The 23,167-nt window shown below is 44.1% G+C and overlaps 1 protein-coding gene across 1 annotated transcript in view; it reads right to left on the minus strand.

Moving 5' to 3' along the window:
* Positions 1–268: 268 nt before the first annotated feature.
* The window catches only part of TMEM132D (transmembrane protein 132D), a 274,171-nt gene continuing 251,272 nt past the window's right edge, over positions 269–23,167 (minus strand). Inside the window, exons 6-9 of the mRNA XM_064466406.1 lie at positions 9,408–9,613; positions 7,992–8,265; positions 6,059–6,250; positions 269–3,164 (exon numbers count right to left, since the gene is read on the minus strand). Of these exons, the coding sequence (XP_064322476.1) occupies positions 1,983–3,164; positions 6,059–6,250; positions 7,992–8,265; positions 9,408–9,613 (1,854 nt within the window). The 3' untranslated portion in view covers positions 269–1,982. The remainder of the gene's footprint in view (positions 3,165–6,058; positions 6,251–7,991; positions 8,266–9,407; positions 9,614–23,167) is intronic.

Here is a 23,167-nt window from a genome sequence, read left to right on the forward strand (position 1 = left end):
CTAGAAATATGCATGTGGATTTATTTGCAAACGGTTTCAAATCTTGGAAGGGTGACTTGGTGCAAATACATTTGTAGCATAACATGCTGTTGATGTTGTATCTTCTCCCCCCCCCCCCCCCAACATTGCACAATGTAAAACTTTGTGACTAGACTGTGCCAAGAGCCTTAATTCACCGTTTCATCAAAGGACAAGTCTCCATATTGCTGCCAGTCTCTTTTAGGGTAAACGTTCTGACAGGGAAAGGAAAGAGGCGTTCAGAGTAGGAAAAAAGATGAAGCCACTAAAATGCAAATTTTATTCACAGTTGGCATGTTTATAAATATATATATTACATTCTTACAATCTACAGTACATTCTAAATATAGAGGGATTCAATCGAAGTGTTTGTGGGAGGGCGGGTGTGTATTAAACCGAGCAACCTAGATTCAATGACAGAAAGAGACTTAATAAAAGGAGGGCAAGGACTCACTCTGGAAAATAAAGAAAAACTTGAAACATAAGCTGGATTTTAGATAGTGCTCTGGCACTTTGCCACTGGTCATTGGAGACTCGTTTTGGACCTCACAAAAAACGTCATGGTTTTAGGGCCGGAGGGCACATCGGATGCAAAGGGTAATCACCGAAATCCTACCGTATGTACATCCTTATCAGAGGAAAACAAAAGATAATCATCACCTCTGAGAGAAACAAATGTTATCTACCAAGTGGAGCTGTTCAGGTTTCAATGTCAAATGTGCAGCACTTCTCTGTGACCTGCAAGTGCCCTCTAAATGTGCTGACCAGGGGTCTGAAGAAGCATGAGCAGGAGGAACTGAACAACCTGACCTCTCCCAGGGAAGGGGATGGACAAAGAGGCAGTTGCTCTTGGTGCCTGAGTTCAGCACAAGTTACACTTACCCAAGAGAGAGTGGCCAACTTTGGTAAATGACAGCATGTAAAGCAGGTACCAGCATGATACCAACAGTGTCTGTGCTTGGCAAGAGCACACCGTGGAGAAGAGAGAGTGCATGGAAGGGAAAGAAGAAAGAAACCACATGCTTGCAAAGTTGACTGATGCTACTAAGTGCCCTCAGGATACCAGATGGGAGCGCTCCAGGGAAATGGCTGGGAATACAAATTTGAAAGAGGACAATCAAATAAAGTGGGCTTTTAAAAATAGCTTGTTCTCTCAAACTTTCCAAAACAGACCTTCCTTTATATGAGTGATATTCTCAGTATAGATAATATCTTCTCCTATTTTACAAATTAAGAAATACTGAAAATTGGCTGGCAAAGTTTATTACCTTGGCATCTACTTAAAAAGAGAGTTTCAGTTTTAACTGTATATGTGTTTCCATTCTCAGTGCTTGGGAGGCAAACATGCTGGTTTGTAAACAGCCCAGTTACTCCTTCTTCCCCTCGAGATTCTTTGGAAACTCATGACTTCAGCTCTAGGAGCTTCTTTGCTCACACTGTTGGGTTTTGTCAGCATTAAGTTAATGTTCTTGGATGGATATTCTCTGCATGTGGCTTGAACGACATGCTGTCTTCGTAGATCTACTTATTCTGAGACCGATTTTTGGCTTTTAACCAAAGCTTGCAATATTGAACAGTAGAGCTGTGCGAACTTTGTAATATCCAAACTGCACTGGAGTTTGTTATATTTATTGATTTCCTGGGAAAGCTCAGAGAATGAGACCGTATTATTTTGCTAAGTTTTTTTTTTTTTGTGTGTTACCATGCATTAAAAAACCACACACATTTCTCACTTCCATCTCTGAGCACAGAGAAGACTTGAATTTTAAGAGCTGTCCAGGATCTCTGCTCTCCCAGCTGCTTTTGGGTGGCTTCTTGGGGCTCCATTGAGTTATTATCCACCAGCTGATTCTTGTTATCAAAACAACATTTTGCCCCACTACCCAAAATTAAAGGCAGAAGGTGAGTGAAAAACAAATGAACAAAACAAAACAAACCCCAAAACCAATTTCTTTTGTGTCTCGTTACACATTTTCATGTAATCTCTCCATATAGTTTTTAAGTTCTTTGCACTCGCCCAGGTCCATATCCTGGCAGACCCATTTAATGTCATCCTCACTATTCATCAAGATTGAGTTGACCGTTGGACACCCATCATCAGAGGAGATGGTGGTAAAGGTGGTGAATTTAACCCGTTTCCTCTTAGAGGTAGGAGAAGTAGTTGGTTCACTTTTCTGTTCTTTCCCTTCAGTGAATGTGGACTCAGCAGACCTGAAAGACTGTCCATTAATATTTTTGGCGACATTTGTGTTGAGGAGATATTTGCTCTCTTCGTAGTCCACTCCTCTGTCAATGGCTGTGATATGTTCATCTTGTTGGGATGAGAAATTTATGTGATTCTCCAGAAGTTCTGTCCTGTTGCTCAGCCCAACCCAGTCATGAGAGTGGCTCATGCCTTCTTGCTCTTCAAAGGGAACTTGTTTATTTCTGTACTTCAAAGCAAAAGTGACACAATTGATAAGGAAGACCAGAATCGCCAGGCAAAAGACTCCCAGAAGAGCATACATTCCTATCTCCAGATCGCTGAGTCCCCTAGGGGTCTGGACTAGGTCATTCTCTTCCAAGTCTCCATTGTTTCTTGGCAGATCCACCTGTGCAGGGAAGCTCGTGAAGTCTATGGGGATGTTCTGCAGGTGACTGTCATCATCCAGGAGGCTTTCTCTGTCTTCTTTTTTACTTAAAATAGACCTTTGGGTGGTGGTCCCTTTGCCTTGCTCATGGCCCACAGAGGAGCTGTAGTACTGGCCATCTAGGCCAGCTCTTTCCTGCAGAGTGGTTTTATGACGCCGGTCACTGGCACGATTTTCTAGGTGGACGCCAGCACCCCTGTGTTTACTGTCACTGATGTTAGGGTTAGCATCATTCTGCCCAAACTTGACTTTAATGCTACCACTTCCAACAGCTAGGATGCTCTTTCTTTTGGATTTCTGGCACGATTCGCTGATCACCATCTCTACCTTCACCAGTGTTCCCTGGCCTTCTGTCTCAGCAGTAATCACGGGCCACTTGAATTTGGGGTCATGGTGAATGGAGACCACCCTCTCATCCAGAGATGTAGCTGACAAGGAGAAGTCTTTGGAGTCATAAATATCCAGGGGCATGACAGATCCATCACTGAACTGGATCCAGCAGCTGATGGCTGCTTCCTATAATATATAAAACAAATATGTGCACACTCAGAATAAACATCGAGGGAAATGTCTTCTGTCCTGGTCTGTTCCCTCTTCCTCACAAGATCCATATACCATTTATAACCAGAAAGGAAATAAAAAGGGAGAGCAATAAAATTAATATCTTGCCAAGATGTGAAGAGAAATACTAGTTTAGAACACTCATTGATAATAAGATTTATTTCCCAAAGGTGCTTAAAAGAGCTATATCCCCTGGGCTCTACAGAATCTACTTCAGCACCATAATAAATTGCATGCCAGAAAGCATTACCAGTGACTGAGATTACTTACTGTTGTATATTTAGATGAAAAAAATTTACATTATTTCTAAACTGCTTAAAATACAAAGTCTCCTCTTGTTACAAACAACACATGTTAAAAAATACCTAATAAAGCCGGTAGGTCCATACACGGCTTCGTACCTTCAGTCCTTGATTTTTGTCTCTCAGATTATATAAGCATTTTGTACTGGAGAGGAAACCGATCAGTTGCTTCTTTAGGAAATGGCATGGGTAATTTTCATGCTTGTTAACAATTAAAAGCAAGACAACGTTGAAGTTTAATCTTGTGTCACAGCAATGCAGATTGCATACTTCAGAGTGCATGGAGGCTTACTGAATGCAAAGGCGCCAGACCTGAGCGCTAATTCTGTACTTGCACATGTGTAACGGTGCAGCGTTCCTGGGAACCTTGACTTTTGGTTTCTAACTTGAGATGTGTTCAAGTATTCTTAGATTTCAGAAAACAGGTGCTCACCCATTTCTGAAAATCAAATCCTCTAAGGATTCTCAAATGGCTATTGAAAATTGTTGTGCTACTTGGGAAAAAAAAATCTTGGCATTCTCACATCAATCATTTACAGGAAAAATTCAGAGTGCTCTCCTGGAATCTAATTCCTGTGTCTGATGGCCTGGCGTCCCTTTTTTTGGCTGGGATATTTGCACCTTATTAGACACTGGAGAATCTACACCAGACAGACTCCTGGCTTGATGAGTGGATTCTTTGGTGTCTAAAATGAGAGGAGCTCTTGTCTGGTAAAAGTTGGGATCATCCTACTCTGTGAGAGAGCCTGACAGATAGAAAACCATCCAACCAACACATTAATAACCCTACTTGCGGAAAGTGTGACTATAAAAGTGTTTTTTTTTTTTAATAAGCAGTTTTTCAAACAGACGGTATTTACGTTCTAACTCAACATATATACGGAGAATAAATAGATAACATTGTCTTTCAAATTGTTTCTAGCACATAGCCATTCACCTGCTCAGATCACAGAGAATAAGCCTCCAGTCTTCTGGGATTGTATCGTGCATAATCTACTGGCCTGATTCTGAAATCCTCACAGCCATAAAGCTCCCCACGCTTCAGTGGGAGATTTGCTTCTGTCTCTATTTCAGGACAGAGCCCTAAGACTTTGCTGACACTGTCATAAATCCCGGCTTTGTGTTTATTAATCTTTGGATGTTTCTTGAAGGCCGCATAGAATTTATGTCATCAACTCTCATCCTCCCACTGTGTTGCTTAAACCTGCATAATCATTTAATAATTTTGCATTGCTTTGCTTATAGGGATTGTGCTCGGAAAAGCATGTACTAAGCAACGGAAGGAATCAGATGCCTTTCAAAATGGAGTCAGTCTTTGAAGGGTGGAAGGTGCACATCTTCCTCGACCCAATGTACCGACCCAATGTTGTTCTGACTGCGCCCCTGCATCAAGAGAGGGACTCATCTAGACTCCACTTCTGGGAACTGAAATGCCAGTGCTGGGCAGCCTGCTAGTACTAAATGTCATCAGCCCCAGCTTTTGGGCTGATTTCAAGGTAGTTTGTTTAACTCCCTATGTCAGCAATGGATTAGCTCACTGGCCTTATTTCTAGCTGCCTGGCATTGATTTCTTAACTCCTGGAAGACTATGGGAGCCTGATTTTCATCACCCTATAAAGACAGCAGTTCTGCTTTATTTCTTATTCTGCATCGCAAGGATAAGACCCTACGATGAATTAAGTGTCTCAACAGTTGGCCAAATTTCAAATGTGCATGTGATGATCTTTTACCTTTAAAGCTCAGAACACGTTTAAGGGTTAAGAGCCCAGTGCATCCTCAACGTAAGTCCCAGTCTGGTGGATTTGAGTTGGAAAAAAAAAGCTTAAATTTCAAATGTAAGCAGAAGCACAAGGGCAAATATCAAGCAAGGACTGATGGAGACATGGCAAAGTCCAAAAGCCCTTGGTAACTGTTGGTTCCCTACTATAGGGACCACGAAAAACAGGGAAATTATTGGTTTATGAAGTCATGAATCAGGAAATGAGTCAACGATGCTGATTCATATTCTAGTAGTGAATCAGAATGAAGGGGATTTTCCCCCAGCTTCTTAAAATGCTCACAGAAAGTAACTCAAGGAAGAAGAATTTGGCATAATGGAAACCACTTTCTCATTTGAAGATGGACTTCAGGGGTTGGTTTGGATACCTGTGGTGGGAGACTGAACTTGGCAACCTAGTTGGCAATATGTCCTGTGACCCAGTAGGTGCTGGATGGGACAGAACGGGTGTGTGTGGGTGTCTAAAGGGACTTCTGTTGCTTAATTATGACACGTCCTAGAGCTGCATGTGTTATTTAGGGGATGCAGCCATGACCGATGGGGCATGCCTATTTATTGACTGGGGTTGTTTAGCATCTGTGCCATTTTTGGTGAGATCTTTGTTTTTCTGTTAGGGCACCTGATGGCCTTCAGAAAACATTGCCCATAAGGGAAATGTTTTGTAAGCATATTACTAATAAAAATCTGCTTGATTCCATCAGCTTGTAATGTCAGGTGTAGTGGATCAGAGCAGTGTCCTTCCACAACACAGCACGTGTGGGCAATAGTACCTGCTTTGGAGATTGGAGCAGTTCTTGTGCTACTGCTGTAGCAAAGATGGCCTTATTGCTTCCTGGACTGAGCTGCAGAGAAAGGGACAATCCAGTCACCAGCTGCACTCCCAGGTCAGTTATTGTCACCTTCTCGTCCAGAACTGTCACTGTCTTCTCAGCCAAGATAGCGTCTGAAAGGGGGGACAATATCTGAAAAGGAAAATCAAAGTTAGCAACAGCCACTTTCCATAGCACCAAGCAAAATAGCTACACGGAGCTACTGTAATACAGATAAGTAATCCGTATGTTAATGGGCAGAATTACTCTGAGCAGACAGACGCTATTAAAATATGATTAAAAAATGGCTAGTCACATTTTAGAACTCTTCTGCAATAATAGGGTGCTTATAACATCTTTTACCAACGTAATTGTAATCAGCTCTGCCATTCACCTCTGCGATATGCTAACCACATCTGCTTCAGATGTATTAACTATTTGTAAATGTAATCTTTATGTGAAATGCAATTATTTTATTAATGATTGTGGTTTTAGGTAGCATGTTTAAAATGTAATCTGTAGATTTATATGAAATCCATCTAATAAATGGCATTTATTTCTGTGCTATAGAAAGAAGGGCTAACGTATTGCTATAATAACCACTCACGTTACTGTATACAAAATTGACAGAGAAAACTGGTTTTCATTAAAAAAATGTGCATGGAGGTCAGCGCGCTGATACATGACATCCAACGATGCTCATTAGCAAGTTGAATTTAATGATCCGTATAGGGTACAGAGCATTTTTGAAGCAGTTTATAAGAAGTATTCTTTAAATATAAATTGCTCTCGGCTTTTTTCCGTTGGATTTTTCTTTCTACAGTTTTATGTGCATTTGTTGGAGCACTGTGAGTCCCTGAGCTTTGGAAAGTCATTCAGAAAATCTTCACAGATTTTGCAGAAAGTAAAAAATCTCAAATCCCATTTCCCCAGCCCTGACAACCTCTGTTATCGACAGGTGTGGTTGTTGTTTTCTGGTTTGACAGTTTGGGTTGATGGGCATGTTGGGAGAGCTAGATTTTTTTCCTGTTCCAGTGCTTGTTAACATGTTTTTTACTTTGTAGTACCACTGGATTAATCTGTCTCTCTATTTTTCTTTTCCTTTTCCTTTTTCTTCTGGGACCCCATTTTCTAGGCCACTATTTCTCTGCACCGCAGGAAGAACGATATCTGCAAAGCTGCCAATGCCATAACGCATAGGTTTAGGTGAGTTACTTCAGAGTGGGGACACTAAGACACAGCCACGTATACAGTGGTATTTGCAGGCCATATTGGCTGAAACTGATGAAGCTAAATCTGCACCCCTGGAGAGCATAGCTTAGTTGTCACTAATCAGTCAGTCTTCTAACATCATTCTAGAAGTGCCGATTATTATTATTGCCTTGTGCATATTCTGAAATATACCTGAACATTTATATTTTGTAACATAGTCCTTGAGCTTGCAAGGTGTGCAGGGATTTGATCCCATGGGACTTATATTCCGGTCTCAGTTCCTCAACACGCACTAGTTAATTTTTGCTTTACCCTTTGCTCGTCAGTGGAGGCTTTGAAAAGACGGAGCTGTTTCACCTGCTACGTGCCTCCTGATAGCCCATATACTGATTCCAGCTTCATAAAAAGCCTTAGACAAAAGGAATCAGAAAGAGCCTCCAAGTATACAGATTGGACTGAATTTACTAAAACTGCAATCTGCGTTACTTTGGGGCACAAGATAAGAAGGGAAAACCATCTCTTCTGTGTCTTCCAGCCCTTGCTGCAATTCTGCTCCATTCAAAAATTCATGGCTCCAATTTCTGTTGCTAACGCAAGAAGCTGCCGTACACCTCATCAGGACCTCAGTTCCTAAAGTGGTGGGTTAATGGAGGAAAAGGAATAAGTAATTAATTTTCCCTACCTGAATTGTCGTCATTCCAAGCTCCTGCCCAATCAAAACCTGTCCGTCCTGTAGCTTAGCGATTCTTGGCTCCTCCACCTGCATGAAGTCGCTCACCAGGTCGGTAATGTCAATCTGCCAGTCAGAACCCAGTAAATAGCTCATCTGGCCGCCGGGGTCCGAGGCTTCAGCTACGAACTGCGTTAGGACTCGCACCATCGCATGTTGGTACTGCAGGGCGCAGCCTCTTCCCTTGCGTTCATCCTCCTCTTCATCATCACTGTCCCTGGCTGGTCTGGTAGGACATAAAGAGGAAAAAATTAATTTAAACTGCTGCTAGGAGAGCTTGCAACAGGAGAGCTATTGCTGACGTAGGTCTGCAGCCTGCCTGATGGAAAAAGGGGCCTTTGGCCCCTTCTGTTGCTCTGCTGAAGCTGCGTCCTTCAGTGCATTTCTGAAATCAGTCAGGTTCGCCCTCTTTTATCCTGTTTCCCTTGTTCGTGACTAGACCTCCAGACTGCCTACGTCTTCAGAACGGTTGCTAGAATCACCAACTCGCCTGCTAGCTTTGCTACCACTGCTACCACATTGTCCTCTCCAAATACCTCTCATTATTTTCCATGTCCTTACTTTCAGGACCTTCACACTTTTCTCTTTCTGGATCTTCCCATAAACATTGTTGTGTTACCATGGAAATCTCCCCTGTCTGCACCTACATACACATCCCCTTCTGTGTGGCATTCGGGTTGAAGTCCCATCTCCATTGAAATCCCCATCTCTTTGCTGTGATACTAACAGAAACATGGTGACAAGTGATGTCTTCACAGGTAGGTGGGAATAGCAAGTACCTTCTTTATCATTCTGTTCTGGTTCTTAATAACACTGACAACAGACACAAACAGTCCAGATCTGCCTACATCCATCTTCTATTCACGTGCCACTGACCTGTGGGCACAGACAGTATTCTTTAAAGCCCTAGTATATCAGTGTCCCAACTTTGGGACACTGAGCAGTGCCACTGGACCCTACAGTGATATGAAGCAAGTACACACTAATTGTGACCATCAACGATGAATAAACTATCTGGCAGGACCTTCGAACCAGGCTGAAGCCTGACCAGCCTTGCCAGAGCTGGTCCTTGTTAGTGTCTCCCTACTGCCCCCAGTGACTGATCCTGCCTAACTTGACCAGTTGGCTCTTTCCATCTCAGTCACTAGCACTATAAAAGGAAATTGATTTCCAATCTAGGATCATGCAACCTGCAGTTTCCATTTCCCTCATAAGTCCAGCGCAGGAGCCTATTGAATAAATGCCTGGTGACCTTCAAATTTGCACCGGAATTGCATTAAGGCCAAATGAGCATGTTCAGATCCACTGGCCCTGACAGGTCTTTGGCAACTGCACAGCCCAGAATGAATATCCTCTAATGAAACCTACCTCTTATTAGAGATGATTGGGACTCTCCACCCCTTGATCTGATTTAGTTCTGTGTCAGAGACCTCTATCTGCAGCGGAAGACGAGGAACCCAGACTGTCATTTCTAAAGGGGCACTCAGATGCTGGTAAGTAAAATTAACTATGACATTCACTTTGCCTTTCATTTCCTTCCCATTGACAAAGACATAGTCACATCTGTCAGAAACCTGAAAAAAGGAGAAAGAGAACAAAAATTAATGAGTCTCTTCACAAATTATAAAGTACACCACATGCTGGGAAAGTGAGTGGGAGGAAGAGAAAGGATATAGGTTTAAACTAGCTCCAAGTTCAGAAGACAACTAGGAATAAAAAGAAAGGTGCTTGGTATGCCCTTAATAGCCTATATAATATGGCATCGTTTTAACAGGCAGGCTTTTTCTGCTATAAACATTTCCAGTATAATCTAAGATAAAAGAACAGCTTCTTTCTGCCCTTAATTCCCACTCCAGCACTAGGATAGTCCTAGTATGATGGCACTGAAAGAGGATTCTTGTCCCCTCCCCAAAGCTCAGTCAGACTTGACTATCCTCCTGCTTTACTTTGTGTGCAGCCCAAGGAATACCACATACCTGTGGGGACGAACTGGTAACTGCCTGTACGGGGGCTTGAGTAGGGGACAAATTTCTCTAGTCAGCCCCAAACTACGACAAAGGGCTCTTCAGGAGTCCTGTTACAGGTGTCAGGGCATGGGGTGGTCACATCAATCAAAAACTAACCACAGGGAAGAGCTCACTGATGCCCAGTGGTGTTCACTGGGGCCAAACAGCTTCATCTCTGCTGCAAGCCTGGCAAAGGTCTTACACAATGTTCTGCTCAAGCTAGTCCTGATGTCACTTTATTTATTACCTGCAGCTCTGGACATGGATATTGCTGAGAGTTACTAAATCTCACTCAAGCGATTCAGCAGCTATTGCAGGGATCTAGGTGAGCTGACAGGACCTGTTCATTACAGCTGGTTAAAATATATGAGTAAACGTACATGTCAAATAATTTATTAACTACCACTTTACCATACTGATGATCTGAAGGAATGATCTATTAAAACCCTGAACTCCTTTCACAATCCATTATCAGCCAGACCTTCTATTCCATTCTGTAAACGTCTTTTATATTTCTGACTCCAGAATGCATAGCCTCATCCTCATCTGAATTTAATGCCATTTTCTACTTTCCTGTTTAAATGCTAAATGAATTTAAATCGCATTTAAATATCACCAGCTTTTGTAGGATAATTTGCATTCCTAATATTATTATCTTTAAACAACAACAACCCCCACTTACAGACAGATCCATAGTAAATCCATTTCCACCCTTGCTTGTCTGAGCCTAGGTAACGTATCAGGAAAGGTTATCATGACTCTTACAAAGCCTGTCTTGCAAGCAATGTCTTTTTAAGGTCAAAATCTTATAGTTGCCATTGGTTTCAGCAGGAAAATAAGGAGTTTATTTACAGGCAGAATTATGCTTTTCGGGATATTCTCATGTTAGCATGTTTTACACTAGCTCTTAACGGCTCCTGTCAGGCTCCAATCTCATTGTGCTGCACAGCAAGAAAACCTAGTCGCTGTCAAGAAAGCCTCCAAGCACGGGAGTGTGCAATGCACGGGAAGGCCCTCACGGCAGGCAGCTGGGCACAGACGAGTCCTGGCTCTGGCTGGGGCCTGCGTCACTGATACAGCACTCGCTTCATCATAACGCTGATCCAGGGTGGCCTAAGCTGAGGAAGAGGAGACCCTGCAAAGCCCTGGGAGAAGGTTCACGTAAGCCTGCAGAAATGGCTACAAGGAAGGCTGGAGGCATAAGCACGTTCCCCTTCTGGGAGTGGAACGTCTGGGCAGCAGCAAGAGAGGTGTCGTTCTTGCATCCTTGCAGAAGGCTCACTAGTGTAAGTGTAATTATTTTCAGGGCAAGAACTACATCGTACCTACAACCTGCAACATCTAATAGCCAGGCCGACAGGCGGGAAGGCAGAAGGCATTCAGGCATGTGCCGGTACATGTGCTCCTTCTCCCACCCCGTGGGGTACCTTGCCTCCATAAGTAGAATTCATCTGTTCCTTGCTGGTACTGCACTTACACCTGTTGCCTTTCTGTATTTTAAGCGCTGTTCTCAACCCAGACAACTCTTCTATGTGCTGATGAGCTCTGTCTGCTTTTTGCCTTTCCTCTTTTCCCTGGGATGCCAGCGAGAAGAAAAACTGGGCAGTCTCTCAAAGTGCTGATTTCCACCTGAGGCAACAGATCAAAGCTGAAGATAAGGTGGCCCCAAGGCCACCAAGGAAAACATTCTGCCTGGGAGCTGATTGCCCCGAGGTCCTTCGCTTGCCTTTGTGCTCTGCAGGCTGGACCACGTGTACAAGTGAACTCAACCGCCTGAAGACAGGATTTTCTTCGGTAGGGCGTGGGGCCAGGTAATAGGTTTCAGTGTGACTTCCTCACCAACTCTGCTTCCATCTACCGACACCTCATATTCGTGAATCTTAGCTAATTAACACATTAGCCAATTAAATGTCTGAATGGATGATCAACCTAGGACTGAAACCATTTCCTAGTGATTTAAGGTAACGGGTAAACTTGCAGCACAGAAATCATAGTGGAGGGATGCTTCCAAACCATCACGGTCTCTTGTGCAGAGCAGAGCGCTGAGCCCCTGGAGCCCTGCTCCCCAGCAGACCCCTCCTGCCTCCCCCTGCATGTCCTCTGCTCCGCGGTTGCAGCTTCTAGCAGGGCACCTGCCAGACATCCTTACACCGGGATAAGGTTTCCCTGACTGAGCAGTCGCTTTTAAAGCACGCCTGCATAGCACAGGTGGGATTTTGCTGTGGCTTTTATTGGTCTGTGTGTGTGTGAAGAACAGCTCAGCACACAGGAGCTAGAACAAGGCTGAGACTCTCCCAGGCAATAGAGGTAACCACTGAAATATGCTAGTAAGGGACTGGAATCAGACTTCCAGATTTTAAATTCGTTAATGCTCAAGCAATAGCAAGAGAAAGAAAATTTGGCAGGCAAACAAACCTCAATTCCAACTTTATCCTGGGTTATTACAGAAAGGAGAGTTAAAATAAGAATCCATCCATAAAAGCCTACTATATGAATGATTAAATAAATACCATGACCTTGTGCTTTCAAGATTACGATTTATAAAACAAACTGACGGTCAGGAAAAGAATGAGTAGGCTTAGGATACCTGCTTTCTCCTGTTTCACTTTCTGTAAGTGAAGATGGCAACAACTATGAGCTCATTCAGTTCCCAGTCAGCCCTTCACTGTTTGAATGAATAAGCATCACTGTTCTGTTGCAGCTTGCAAGCAGTCCTAACAGAGCAGCATCAAAACATGGTGCAAAGTACAGTGCATTTTCATAAATCAGGCCAGGACATTCAGAAACAGGTCATCAATAGAAAGGCAGATTAGCCATGCCCCTGTTACTGCAGGCACATCCGAACCATTCATCTTCCAGCACAAGAGAAAGACTAAAAAATATAAAGAAAGAAGAAAAATTGAGCTGCTTGGTCTCTTTTGAGATTGAGTTTTCTAAGCAGTTTGTTGGAAATGAGTAAATATTTTGTGAAATGAGTTTGATGGGACTCAGCTGAGCCTCTGCAGGACAAACGTGCTTAAGAGCAAAGACCGGTCAAACGCAGCTCAGCAGCTGGCAGCCTCTGGGCGGTCCCCGTGGCTGCCACAGGCGGAGGCAGCGACCGGGTCCCTCCTCGCATGGCTTCTCCACGTTAATGGTGATGGGGGCAGCACAGAGAGGCTTCTGCTGCTGCCGCCTTTTCTGAACCTGCATGCCTCCTTTTCAATCCGTAATGGGTTTCCATTCTTCAGTCTGTCAAGCAGCTCCTTTTCTTTAGCATTAATTCATATAAACAGCCTTTAACTACCAACCCTCCTTCCTGTACTACAGTTCTTGCTTTACACGCCTCGCCACACATAACAGAAATGGCTGTGGTTCAAGTTTATTAAACACATGAATGGAGCGACTGCACATACCCTGGGAGACGTGTGCATGAGTGTGCAAACGAAAGAGAGGGTCTGTACTAAATCAGCAAACAGCTTCCTGACAGTTAGTTACTACGGGCATGATGAGGTTGCAAAAGCTTCGTCCCAAAACAGAGAGATTTCAGGAAACTATTAAACACATTATAAAATGCAATGGGAAATACCAAGGGGCTGGAACAAGGTGGGCGATTTGAGGGGAAAACCAATTTGTTATCTTTCCAAAATCTGGGGACTCCCACCCACATCTCCTTTTCCTTTCCTCCTGCCTTTGAGTTTTGATACCTCAGGCATGGCAACTCCAGTTTTCAGTAAAGGTGACAAGGGCTCAAGAGAGAAAGTGTAGACTTTCTTTTACTGCTAATGTACTTCTGGAATACGTCTCTCTGTGTTGTGGCCACCGCAATTCAAGAACATTATAATGCCATTAAACCCTTCTGGTGCTGTGCTCCCATCCTAAAGCCTTTCTGGGCTTTGTGTCACAGGAGCTTTTCACACAACTACGCTGAGCTGCCTTCCGTTAATTAAGGGAGGCTGTACTTAGTGCTCACAAGATGCTCCAGAAATTCTCTCAATACAGGAGACTTTTATCTCTTGAGGGAACTGGGGTTTGAAGGGCTTTTTTGGGCATGAACTTGGTAGGTTATAAAAGTGCTTTGGGTTCCGTTTGGCTCCTGCAGCTCCACCTCTTTTCCTTACATCAGCGAGCAGCTAAGACAGCTTCCTCTGAGTCACACTCACGTATCTAATCTCCGTGCGCCAGGGCAGCAGAGGTCAGAGGTCCCTTATTGACAGTACAGCACAGAATTAGGAATTAGATTTCTAAGTGCGCCATGTACACACCAAACACGTGGCTTCTGGCAAGCTGGATGTCGAGTTCCATCATCAGCGCTACAAAATGCGCAGAGTGGAATATTTCAAGTGTGCTCAGCATTGCATTTAATTCAAACCCCCAGTCCTGTTGTCAGAAATAGGAATGGAGTTAAGTCGCTGCTGCTTCCTACCACAGAGTCCTCGCTGTAAATATGCGTTCCTCAGCCCCATGTGCAGCTCTGTACATTGGGTACCCCAAAACTGTGCCCAAAGGGTAGCCTTGCAACTGTGAAAGTGATGCTGCTCGTTCCTTGGCAAACAAATACTGACCAGAAAAGGAGGGAGATATTGCTGGTCCAAGGCACTTCTTTTTTTGTGTTTACTTAAAAAGCCCGTTTGTGTTCTTTGAAAAGTCAGCACTCTCCTTCAACACACCCCATATTCTCTGTGCTGTTCAGGTGTGATCACAAACAAGGGAAATCAGTTTTTGTTCATTTCTCTTATTTTATTTCACAGTTTGCAAGACTCTCTGTGGAAGAAAACACTAAGCCCTTTGAAGCCTCGTAGCAGCAGGACCTCAGCCAGCCTGGGAAAAACATGGAAAGAAGCAATAAGGCCCCTCACAGATCACGCGTGATCCCTACCACACTGGCCTCCTGCATCCAGTTCTCCAGTGAAAATTGTTCCCATGCCTTTCATAAAAGGATTTTACCACTTCTCCCATTAGCCTTTTGCAGAAGCTGTCTTTGGTGGATACAGATTTGTGTGGCTGACAGTTCCTTTGGTCCCATAAAGTCTGTGCTAGGTTTGGGCTGAATAGAATCCAAAGAGCTAATGGGAGGCAGGGAAAGGGGAACGTACATCATAACTGCCAGAAGGGGCACCCGGCATTTCACTGCTAGCTCTCAGAAGTAGCTGTAGCAGTCTTTCCCCACCTCATTATCATTATTGAATTCCCATGGGATAATGGTAAAACCCTCACAGGAAACTGCTTTTCTGCTACAGTAATTCTGTTGGAAGTCTTGCAAAGTCACAGCTAATAAGTCTTTGAAAATAAGATGTACCTAGAGCAGTTCTGGTTTAGACATTTCAAGGGTGGCCAACTGGGAAAGTAAGTCTCTGGTATTTCCACATAAAATTTGTATTTTGGAAACACTCTGGGACACTGACCCTGATCCATGCTTCTGTAAGTGATCCTTCCCCCACACAAGCACTCTCTGTTTGTAATATACACTTCGAGCCCAGCTCTGCCACCGTGGCAAGCTCACGGGATCTCTTCTGATTTACCACTGCACACATTTTCTTTGGTCTGCCAGCATAAATGGTGATATTTAGTAACGTAAGTTATGTTAATGAGTCCTGCCTAAATCATTGCTGTCAGAAGAAGAATGGGGGAGTCTCTTATAACCATTAAAAATGAATGAGGAGGGAAATAAATAAGCAAAAGCAGCTCATTTGAGCTATAAAAGACTCCAGAACACAAGCTGTGTACCAATGTACAAAAGGATGAGGCCATTATTAGCTCTATAAGTCACTTATAAACGACTCAGGGGAGGCGGAGTCACCTTTAATCACCTGCACTTAATCCGTGGTATTGGAGTGAGATTCGTTACTGTGATAAGTGAATCCAGCCTGAAGTTATGCAGGGCAGAGATAAATGACTATAATGAAAAAGGAGCACAGGGGGTAGATCAGCCCTAAGCCCACTATATGTCTAGAGAAGGGACCTGTCCTAGTCTGGCATTCTGTGAGGACCCCGAGGGTAAGAAATGACTGTCCTCAGATCTGACGGCAGCAGCAGATCTGTTAACCACCCTGGATGCCACTGGAATTAGGAACAACCACTGAACAGCTGCTCTTGAGGAATAATTAAAGCACCTCCTGTGTTGCAGAGAAGAGAAAGGTTTTTTTGATGCCAGAAAGAAACAGTAGTGGCAAATGGGTATCACATCAAGTTCAGGGACGCTCTTCCTGTTCCTCAGCCAGCCTCACGTGCAGCAGGGTTAACGTCCCAAGCCTGGCTGCTCTACCCCTGCCAAACCTTGGCTTGAACCTCAGTGACTGGATTCCAGACCGATTTTAAATCTAGCATCACTGTGACAGCTTTCCCCATTTGGGGGGATTTACACTGCATAAGGTCTTATTCATTTTAAATATTTTGAATTGTGACTGTGAGTTTTGAATTTTGACTGCAGGTATTGCAATAGCTGGCAAAATCTGAAAATACCCTTTCAAAGTTGCTGCATTCACAAGGCTTCATACCTTGTCATTCCTTTACATCTGGTTCTCCGCTCTGTGCAGTAAAGTTGTGCCTTTTTTAGAGGAGGTGTCAAGGGACACATCCAAACTCTGCAGATTCAGAAAAACCAGAGGGTGCTTTGAACTCTGAAGGTCCGCACCTTCAAAGTGCCCACACTTTTCTGCAGTGGTTTTCCTATCACAACATGACACCAAAAATACTGCCATTCACAACTATATCTGCTTTTTTACCCAGAGGCAAACATCTTCCTTAGTTCCTACGGGTCTTAAGAACATCGTTTCCTGCCAGGCATCTCCACCGTGCCATGATGGAAGCACACCCAGCACTGCTCCAGAGGAAGTTCAGCAATAAACAGATATTACCAGAGACCTGCGCAAATGAAAAAACGTTTTTTACTGCACTACTCCACCTGAAGCACATTATAGAGCATAATAATGATTAAGAAAACTCTGATACCAATTAATTTATAAGAAATTTTTTAGTTTGTTCTCTAGCTTTGTGGCAAACATCAATATATTGTCCTCAGCAAAATATACCTGGGTGAAACACGCAATGGTACCTTTTAAAAGAACTTCCGATTCTGGGCAAGCGCCCAATTCTAGCTGCAGCTTTAATACTTCCTTTGTGAGCGTTATGGATCTGACACAATGTTTGCCGTGCGTCGGTGTAACCAACTGAAAAATCCCCTCATTAAAAGTCTCTCCTCAGGAATCACCTTTTGGTTTTTTAAATCAAGATTTGACGTATAGGATTTTGGTGGACTTTTCCCCTCAGTGTTGCTTTTGCACCACTTCCGCTACTAAGAACAGTCAAATTAATCTCCACGCAGTGAATTTCACAGAATCTATACATTTTTCAAGGATGGAGTGGGAGAAGAGCAGGTGACGCGCAGCCATTTGTGGACACATTGCGAAGCCCCTGCACACACCATCCTCGCCCGTGATTCGGTACCTGCCGAAGGGCTACCTGCAGCCCGTGCAGAGCATCGCCTTCGTCCTCCCTCAGCCGCTGTGCTCAGGCCAGCCAGGAGCCACCCGAGGGTGAGGTGCTCCCGGTGCCCAGCGGCCCCTTTCCCACGGCACTGGCAGTAGAGCTGCCTGGAGGATGGGTGCTTCATTTTGGGAGGGCTTTTAAGACACCTACGTTTGGTTTCATTTTTGGGTCATGAAATTCAGTTTCATTTCAATTTCAAATGATTAAAATTATGTAAAAATACCGTAACATCAAGGAAAAAGTTATTTTAAAATGAAAAATCAAAACATTTCATTTTGGAAATGTCAAAACAAGATGGTTCTTTGACACAATGGGAACCTGCTATCATCCTTTTCTTCCTTGTTCTGTCAGAGATGAAATTCCAGGGAAATTAGCACAATTTCATGAAGCTGTTTTACAGAACTACAAATTCTGACAGAATATATTCTGCCAAATTTTCCCCAATAAGCCGTAATCAACTGGGGCCACAAATCAAAACAAAGCCATCACAATGAAACTCTGCTCAATTAAAATCCAATCACATGAAAACTGGAGTACCTTTTGAGCAATGAATAGTGCCATTCTCATTTGCAGGAATGAACGTAAGGCACAGAACAACCTTTCTGAAAGTCTGGGATTAATTCCAACTCCATCACATCACTTATTAGATGACTGTGTAATTTACTGAGATCCATACTCTCAAGGATATTGAAGTGTTAACTCCTACTGAACTCAAGGGGAGCTTGGTGGTTAAATCTCTTTAAGAATCTGGGCTTTAATCTCCCTTTGATGTATTTGTAAAATGAGGATACCGTCCCCGTGTTTTACAGGGATTTTGCAAAGCTTAACCTGTAAGAAACAAGGAGGAGCTGAGGTGCTAGGGTTACACAAGTACATCTTTCTGTTGCTTAACATTTATCTGTAGTTAGACAACAGTCCTCCACTTTTTCCGCCCGCACCAGCAGCCGATCGCAACCACACCGAGGGCACGGTACAGTTCTGCGGGACGTGGCGTAGGGTGAAACTGTGTCCCTGGCAAGCAGGCAATGCCAAGAGAAATCAAATGGCTTCATTCACTCCTGCTGTTCTCCACTCCTTTTGCTGCTATGGCCATCCCTCATTTGCTGTTGGCTAGGCTGCAGTTCCTGCTTTCCAGCTGGAAAAGGAAGGTGGCGACTTCCTGCCCACCTGCTGCTCCTGATATTCAGCAAGCGGCGATCCTGCCAGCAAGGGATAAGCAAAAGAATGAGACAGCGTTGGTGTCTGCTCCTCTAAATCAGCAGGACATGGGAATGTCAGCACTGTCACGTAGGGGAGCTTTAGACAGGCAAGTGCTGTCTGACAACTAACCAGAGAGCTGCTGGACTCAGCCCACCACCTCATGCTCTAGATTTTAGAAGCCACGATTGTTTGTAATGAATGTGACAACACTTTCTTGCCTATGTTAATTAAGTTACATCTTCCTAGTTCTCTCTTGATCTGCAAACCACATGCACTCTGTATCACTCACTGCAGTCATCCAAGTAAAGTGGGAGAAAAATTACCGATAAACAATACCCCAAGCTTTTTATTACTAAACTGAGGATGGCATTTCTCCCCTCCTTCCAGTAAAGCTTAAAGAGGAATAATGGCAAGAGAACAAGTTAGCTTCATGCTCAAGACAAGAGACACACAGGCTGCTCGTTCGCCTCCAGGTAATAAATACCTGGCTTCCAGGTGAAGCAGAGCCGATGAAGAATGTGACAAATTGGATGGACTAAACAGTGAAACAAAACTGTGCTGTAAAGGGGACGGTCAGTCTTCTAGATTTGTCAGACCCAGTCAGTGCTGGGGAGGGGAAGGTAATGGAGGTGCACACAGCCCGAAACAGCCTGTTCTGAGGGCTGCTCCTGCTGCACGTGAGACCCCCCCACTTCGGGAGCAGCTGAGAAGACGGCGGGCAGAACGGCGGGCAGTACGGATCTGACTGAATATACAGGAAGGCAGAGCATTTCAGAGAACTCCTATATTCTCCCAGGGCAGGTGAAGGGCTTTGGGCGATGCCAAATCTCCCCAAATGCAAAAAGGTCAGGCGAAGGAGCACCGGCAGTGCCTGTGCAGAGCAGTCCCACCGCTGCCTGGCTCTCCCAGCACGCTGGGGCTGGAGCGCTCCCAACCGCACACTGACACATTGATTTCAGACCCGGACTGTGAAACTTAGTGACCAGCAGCACTCACCTCCAGTCAGTAACTTTGATTTTGTCTATAATTATCACAATAGTAAAATTAGGTGTGCAAAGCATCTAATTGTCATATCCAGGATACTTCATACTTCCTTTGTTTATAGGAAACCAAAATCTCTGCCAACTCTTTTCTGTTCTGCAGGTGATCCAGCATGCAATTCAGCTAAAGGCATCACATTTTTCCCACTGTATTTCTTTCACTCACAAATGGACAAAAATATTTCTATTGGCTACCATAATACTTATTGATTTTTCACTGCTTTGTGCTATATTGAGCAATAAATCTATATTCGGATGAATTTACCAGGTATGTGCTTTGTGCCCTCATATGCTGACTACAGAAAGTATGCGTGTCGTTCTCAGTTGTCTGCTCGAACAACAAACATACGACTGGAAGATCAATACTGAAAGAAATATTTTACTCGAATGCTGGTTGGTCTATACAAAAGTGAAATGTCCTTTTAAGAAGAGATTTCCCTGCATGAAAAAGAGGTTTCTCACCTGGGCCACCCAGGGACAGCGCAGCCTCCCACGGTGTCCCTTCTTACTGTGGGCTTGTCCTCCCACAGAGACTAAGGCTCGTCCCTGTCTCCTACGGTGGAGATGTGCTGGTAGCACAACCGGACTGTACCACTGGCTGTTTACTAAGTCTTTCCTAAGTGGGGAAACTGCTCTTTCATACACGCTCGAGTCGCTGGTTAGTCCCAAATGAACGCCTCTCTGAACTCTCCCTCCCTCTTTGGGGTGAGCGCGCCGGGCATCCACCACCGAGGGTCCCACAGCTTGGTTTGCTGCGGCCCTGCGACAGGCCGCTCCTCAGTGAGGCACGGTTTCTGCAATGTGGAGATCACTCCCCTTTGATAATCACCAAAGCCAAACACTTCTTCCTCCTAAAAATGTTTCATTAACATATTGTAACAGCACTTTATAGTCAGAGAGGGGATGAGACCCCCGATACCAGCTGGTGATGTTCCCTTCATAAAGCTCTGATGACATTTAACCAAGGCAGGAAAATACTTTTATTTACTGTTTGAGACAAAGGGCTGAGTCACACAGAGATCAGATCACATGCCTAAGGCTTCATAGAACATTTGTGACCCAGCCAAGAAATGAATCCCAAAATCGCAGGGCTCTCCTGCTGCAGTAGCCTGTTACTCAAAATCGGGGCAGACGCTGGCCTCGCACACAGGAGTTCCCTCGACCCCACTACCTCTGGGAGCACCACGCTTTTGCTGCTGGCACACATGCTGCTGCCACTCTCATGGCTTCTCGTGGCTTCACTAGCCGTGGTACCTTTTTTCTTTTTGGGCGATACCCATGCAGTATAATTGCGTAGGCGGATGTAGGGATTGGACTCTGACTCTCTGCAATATTTGCATAGTACAGTATTTTCATTGGCTATGTTGAGTTTTCTTTTTTTGGCACTGCCATCATATATATTGCAATTATGTTAACAAGTCTGTCTTTCTAAAGAACTCCTATTTTTCTCTTCATTACCCTGAGACACACTTCTAGTCATTTCTCATCTATCCTTACCAGGTCATTTTTGATATATTGTACAAGTGCAAAGGAGAGCTCTATTTCACGAGCAAATTCAAAAGACTATTACATATATGCTGCTTTGAGGGCGTAGGTGGGATGGAAGTGAAGCATGCATGATGTGCTGAGTAGCGTGCATTGCAGCTCCTCCGCACGCCCTGCTGCACAGACAGTGTAAGATCCCACGGCTAGGCAAGCTATGCGAGTCGGCTCCCCTATTTCAGATTGAGCTCCTAACTCAGGAGGTCCCTAGCTCAACTCTCAAAGTGTCAGCCAAGATGACAGTTGTTAGAAATAGATCTTTTAAACAACCCCTGAGGAGAAATCCCTACCTCTCCAGCTGACTAGTCTCTGCCCTGAAATGAGAGCACTAAAGGCCACTGAAGTCACCGTCCACTGACAAAAAACTCGTATCATATTCTGAGATTTGTATCTGTTATGCAGAACTGAGAACACAGTATGATTCAACACTGCCTCCAATTAAACTTATTTTTCCTCTGTTAGAAAAATAAGCTCTTTAAAGGGTTTTCATCATTTTATGGAAATTTTGTAAAAAAAAAAAAAAAAAAGAATAAAATATAAAAATTCTTTTGCATCAACTGATGCAAAAGAAATTACCACCCTTATGTGGCTTTAAGCATGACTGCTAGGATCCTTGCTGTTCGTTTGGTCCAGTAAAGAGAGAGAAATAGAGAAGCCAGCATAAAATAAGGCTATAAGAGAAACCTAAATCCTTGTGGACTGTTTTGGACTTCTAAACCCACTAGAAAAAGGCACTGGGCTGATACATTCTCTGCCTCCTTGGAATCACTCATCTTTCATCTCCATCACTGCATTGCAGACTGGAAGCATTGCTATTTTTTTTTGACAACATTCTCATTTTTCCAGCTTCCAAGAAATCTCTAGACAGGGATTGTCAGTTCTAATTATGTTGCTCGTGCTGCAGCGACAGGTGGTTACTGAAGACTCAGAAATGACACTTTGACTTTTGCAAACGGATTATAAAGTTTGGCCTGTGTTCTTGATAAAAACAGCCATAAAGGAGGGAAGACTGGAGAGTGATGAAGGCAGTCACATGGAATCAGGAAGACCCAGTTAAGTTGCCTCCTCGGCCAAGCATTCCCAAACACACGTGCAAGGTGCACCTGGGCTGACTACGGACACGCCAATCCTCCGGCTGGGTGAGCCAGCGGGGGTTACAACAGATCTAACCAGCTGGGCATGAAAGCAATGCTTGCATCGTGCTGTGCCCACATAAATTAGGTCCACACCTTCCTCCACAGAGTACAGCATTGGGTAGACTCACTAGCCTGGGCACCTCTGTGCCATAGGCCATGGCACCCCACAGGGGTCACAGGCATGTCATGTCTCTAGTCCTCCAGCACAAACTGGATTGGATGTTCAACGATCCAGTTTTCAGTAGAGTCATTTTCCACGCATTAAGTGGAGACAATAGCACTTTCTACTTCATAGGACAACCTTAATGTTAGGAGCATTAAGGATATAATATTTCTGCCCAAGGATTTCATCCAAACCTCAGACTTTTCTTTGACTCTGGTAAGCTTTGATCCTACCCTAAAGGGCCAGCACTTCTGCCCTCAAACAAGAAGTGGCCTGCTCTTCTAATTTCTTTCCAGAGAGTAATGGGTTATACATAAATTTTAATTAGGGACACCACTGAGAACCTGTCTGACCTAAGCCAAGTATGAGATCAGACCTCCACAGACTTAAAGGAGGAGAGTGGCACACTGGAGAAGTGAATGAAAAGACCCCGCAGTGAGAAGAGGATGCCAAGATGAAAGGAGAAGATTTTGAGCTCTTTAATGCTCTCAGACCTCAGTGTCCCCCAAGCACAGGTCTGCAGGCAACTCCTTGAGTTAAGCCTTCTCTCGTCTGGTGCTTAATAGAACAATGA

This window comes from Phalacrocorax carbo, chromosome 15, assembly GCF_963921805.1.
Source record: "Phalacrocorax carbo chromosome 15, bPhaCar2.1, whole genome shotgun sequence".
In the NCBI taxonomy this organism is placed as follows: Eukaryota; Metazoa; Chordata; class Aves; order Suliformes; family Phalacrocoracidae; genus Phalacrocorax; species Phalacrocorax carbo.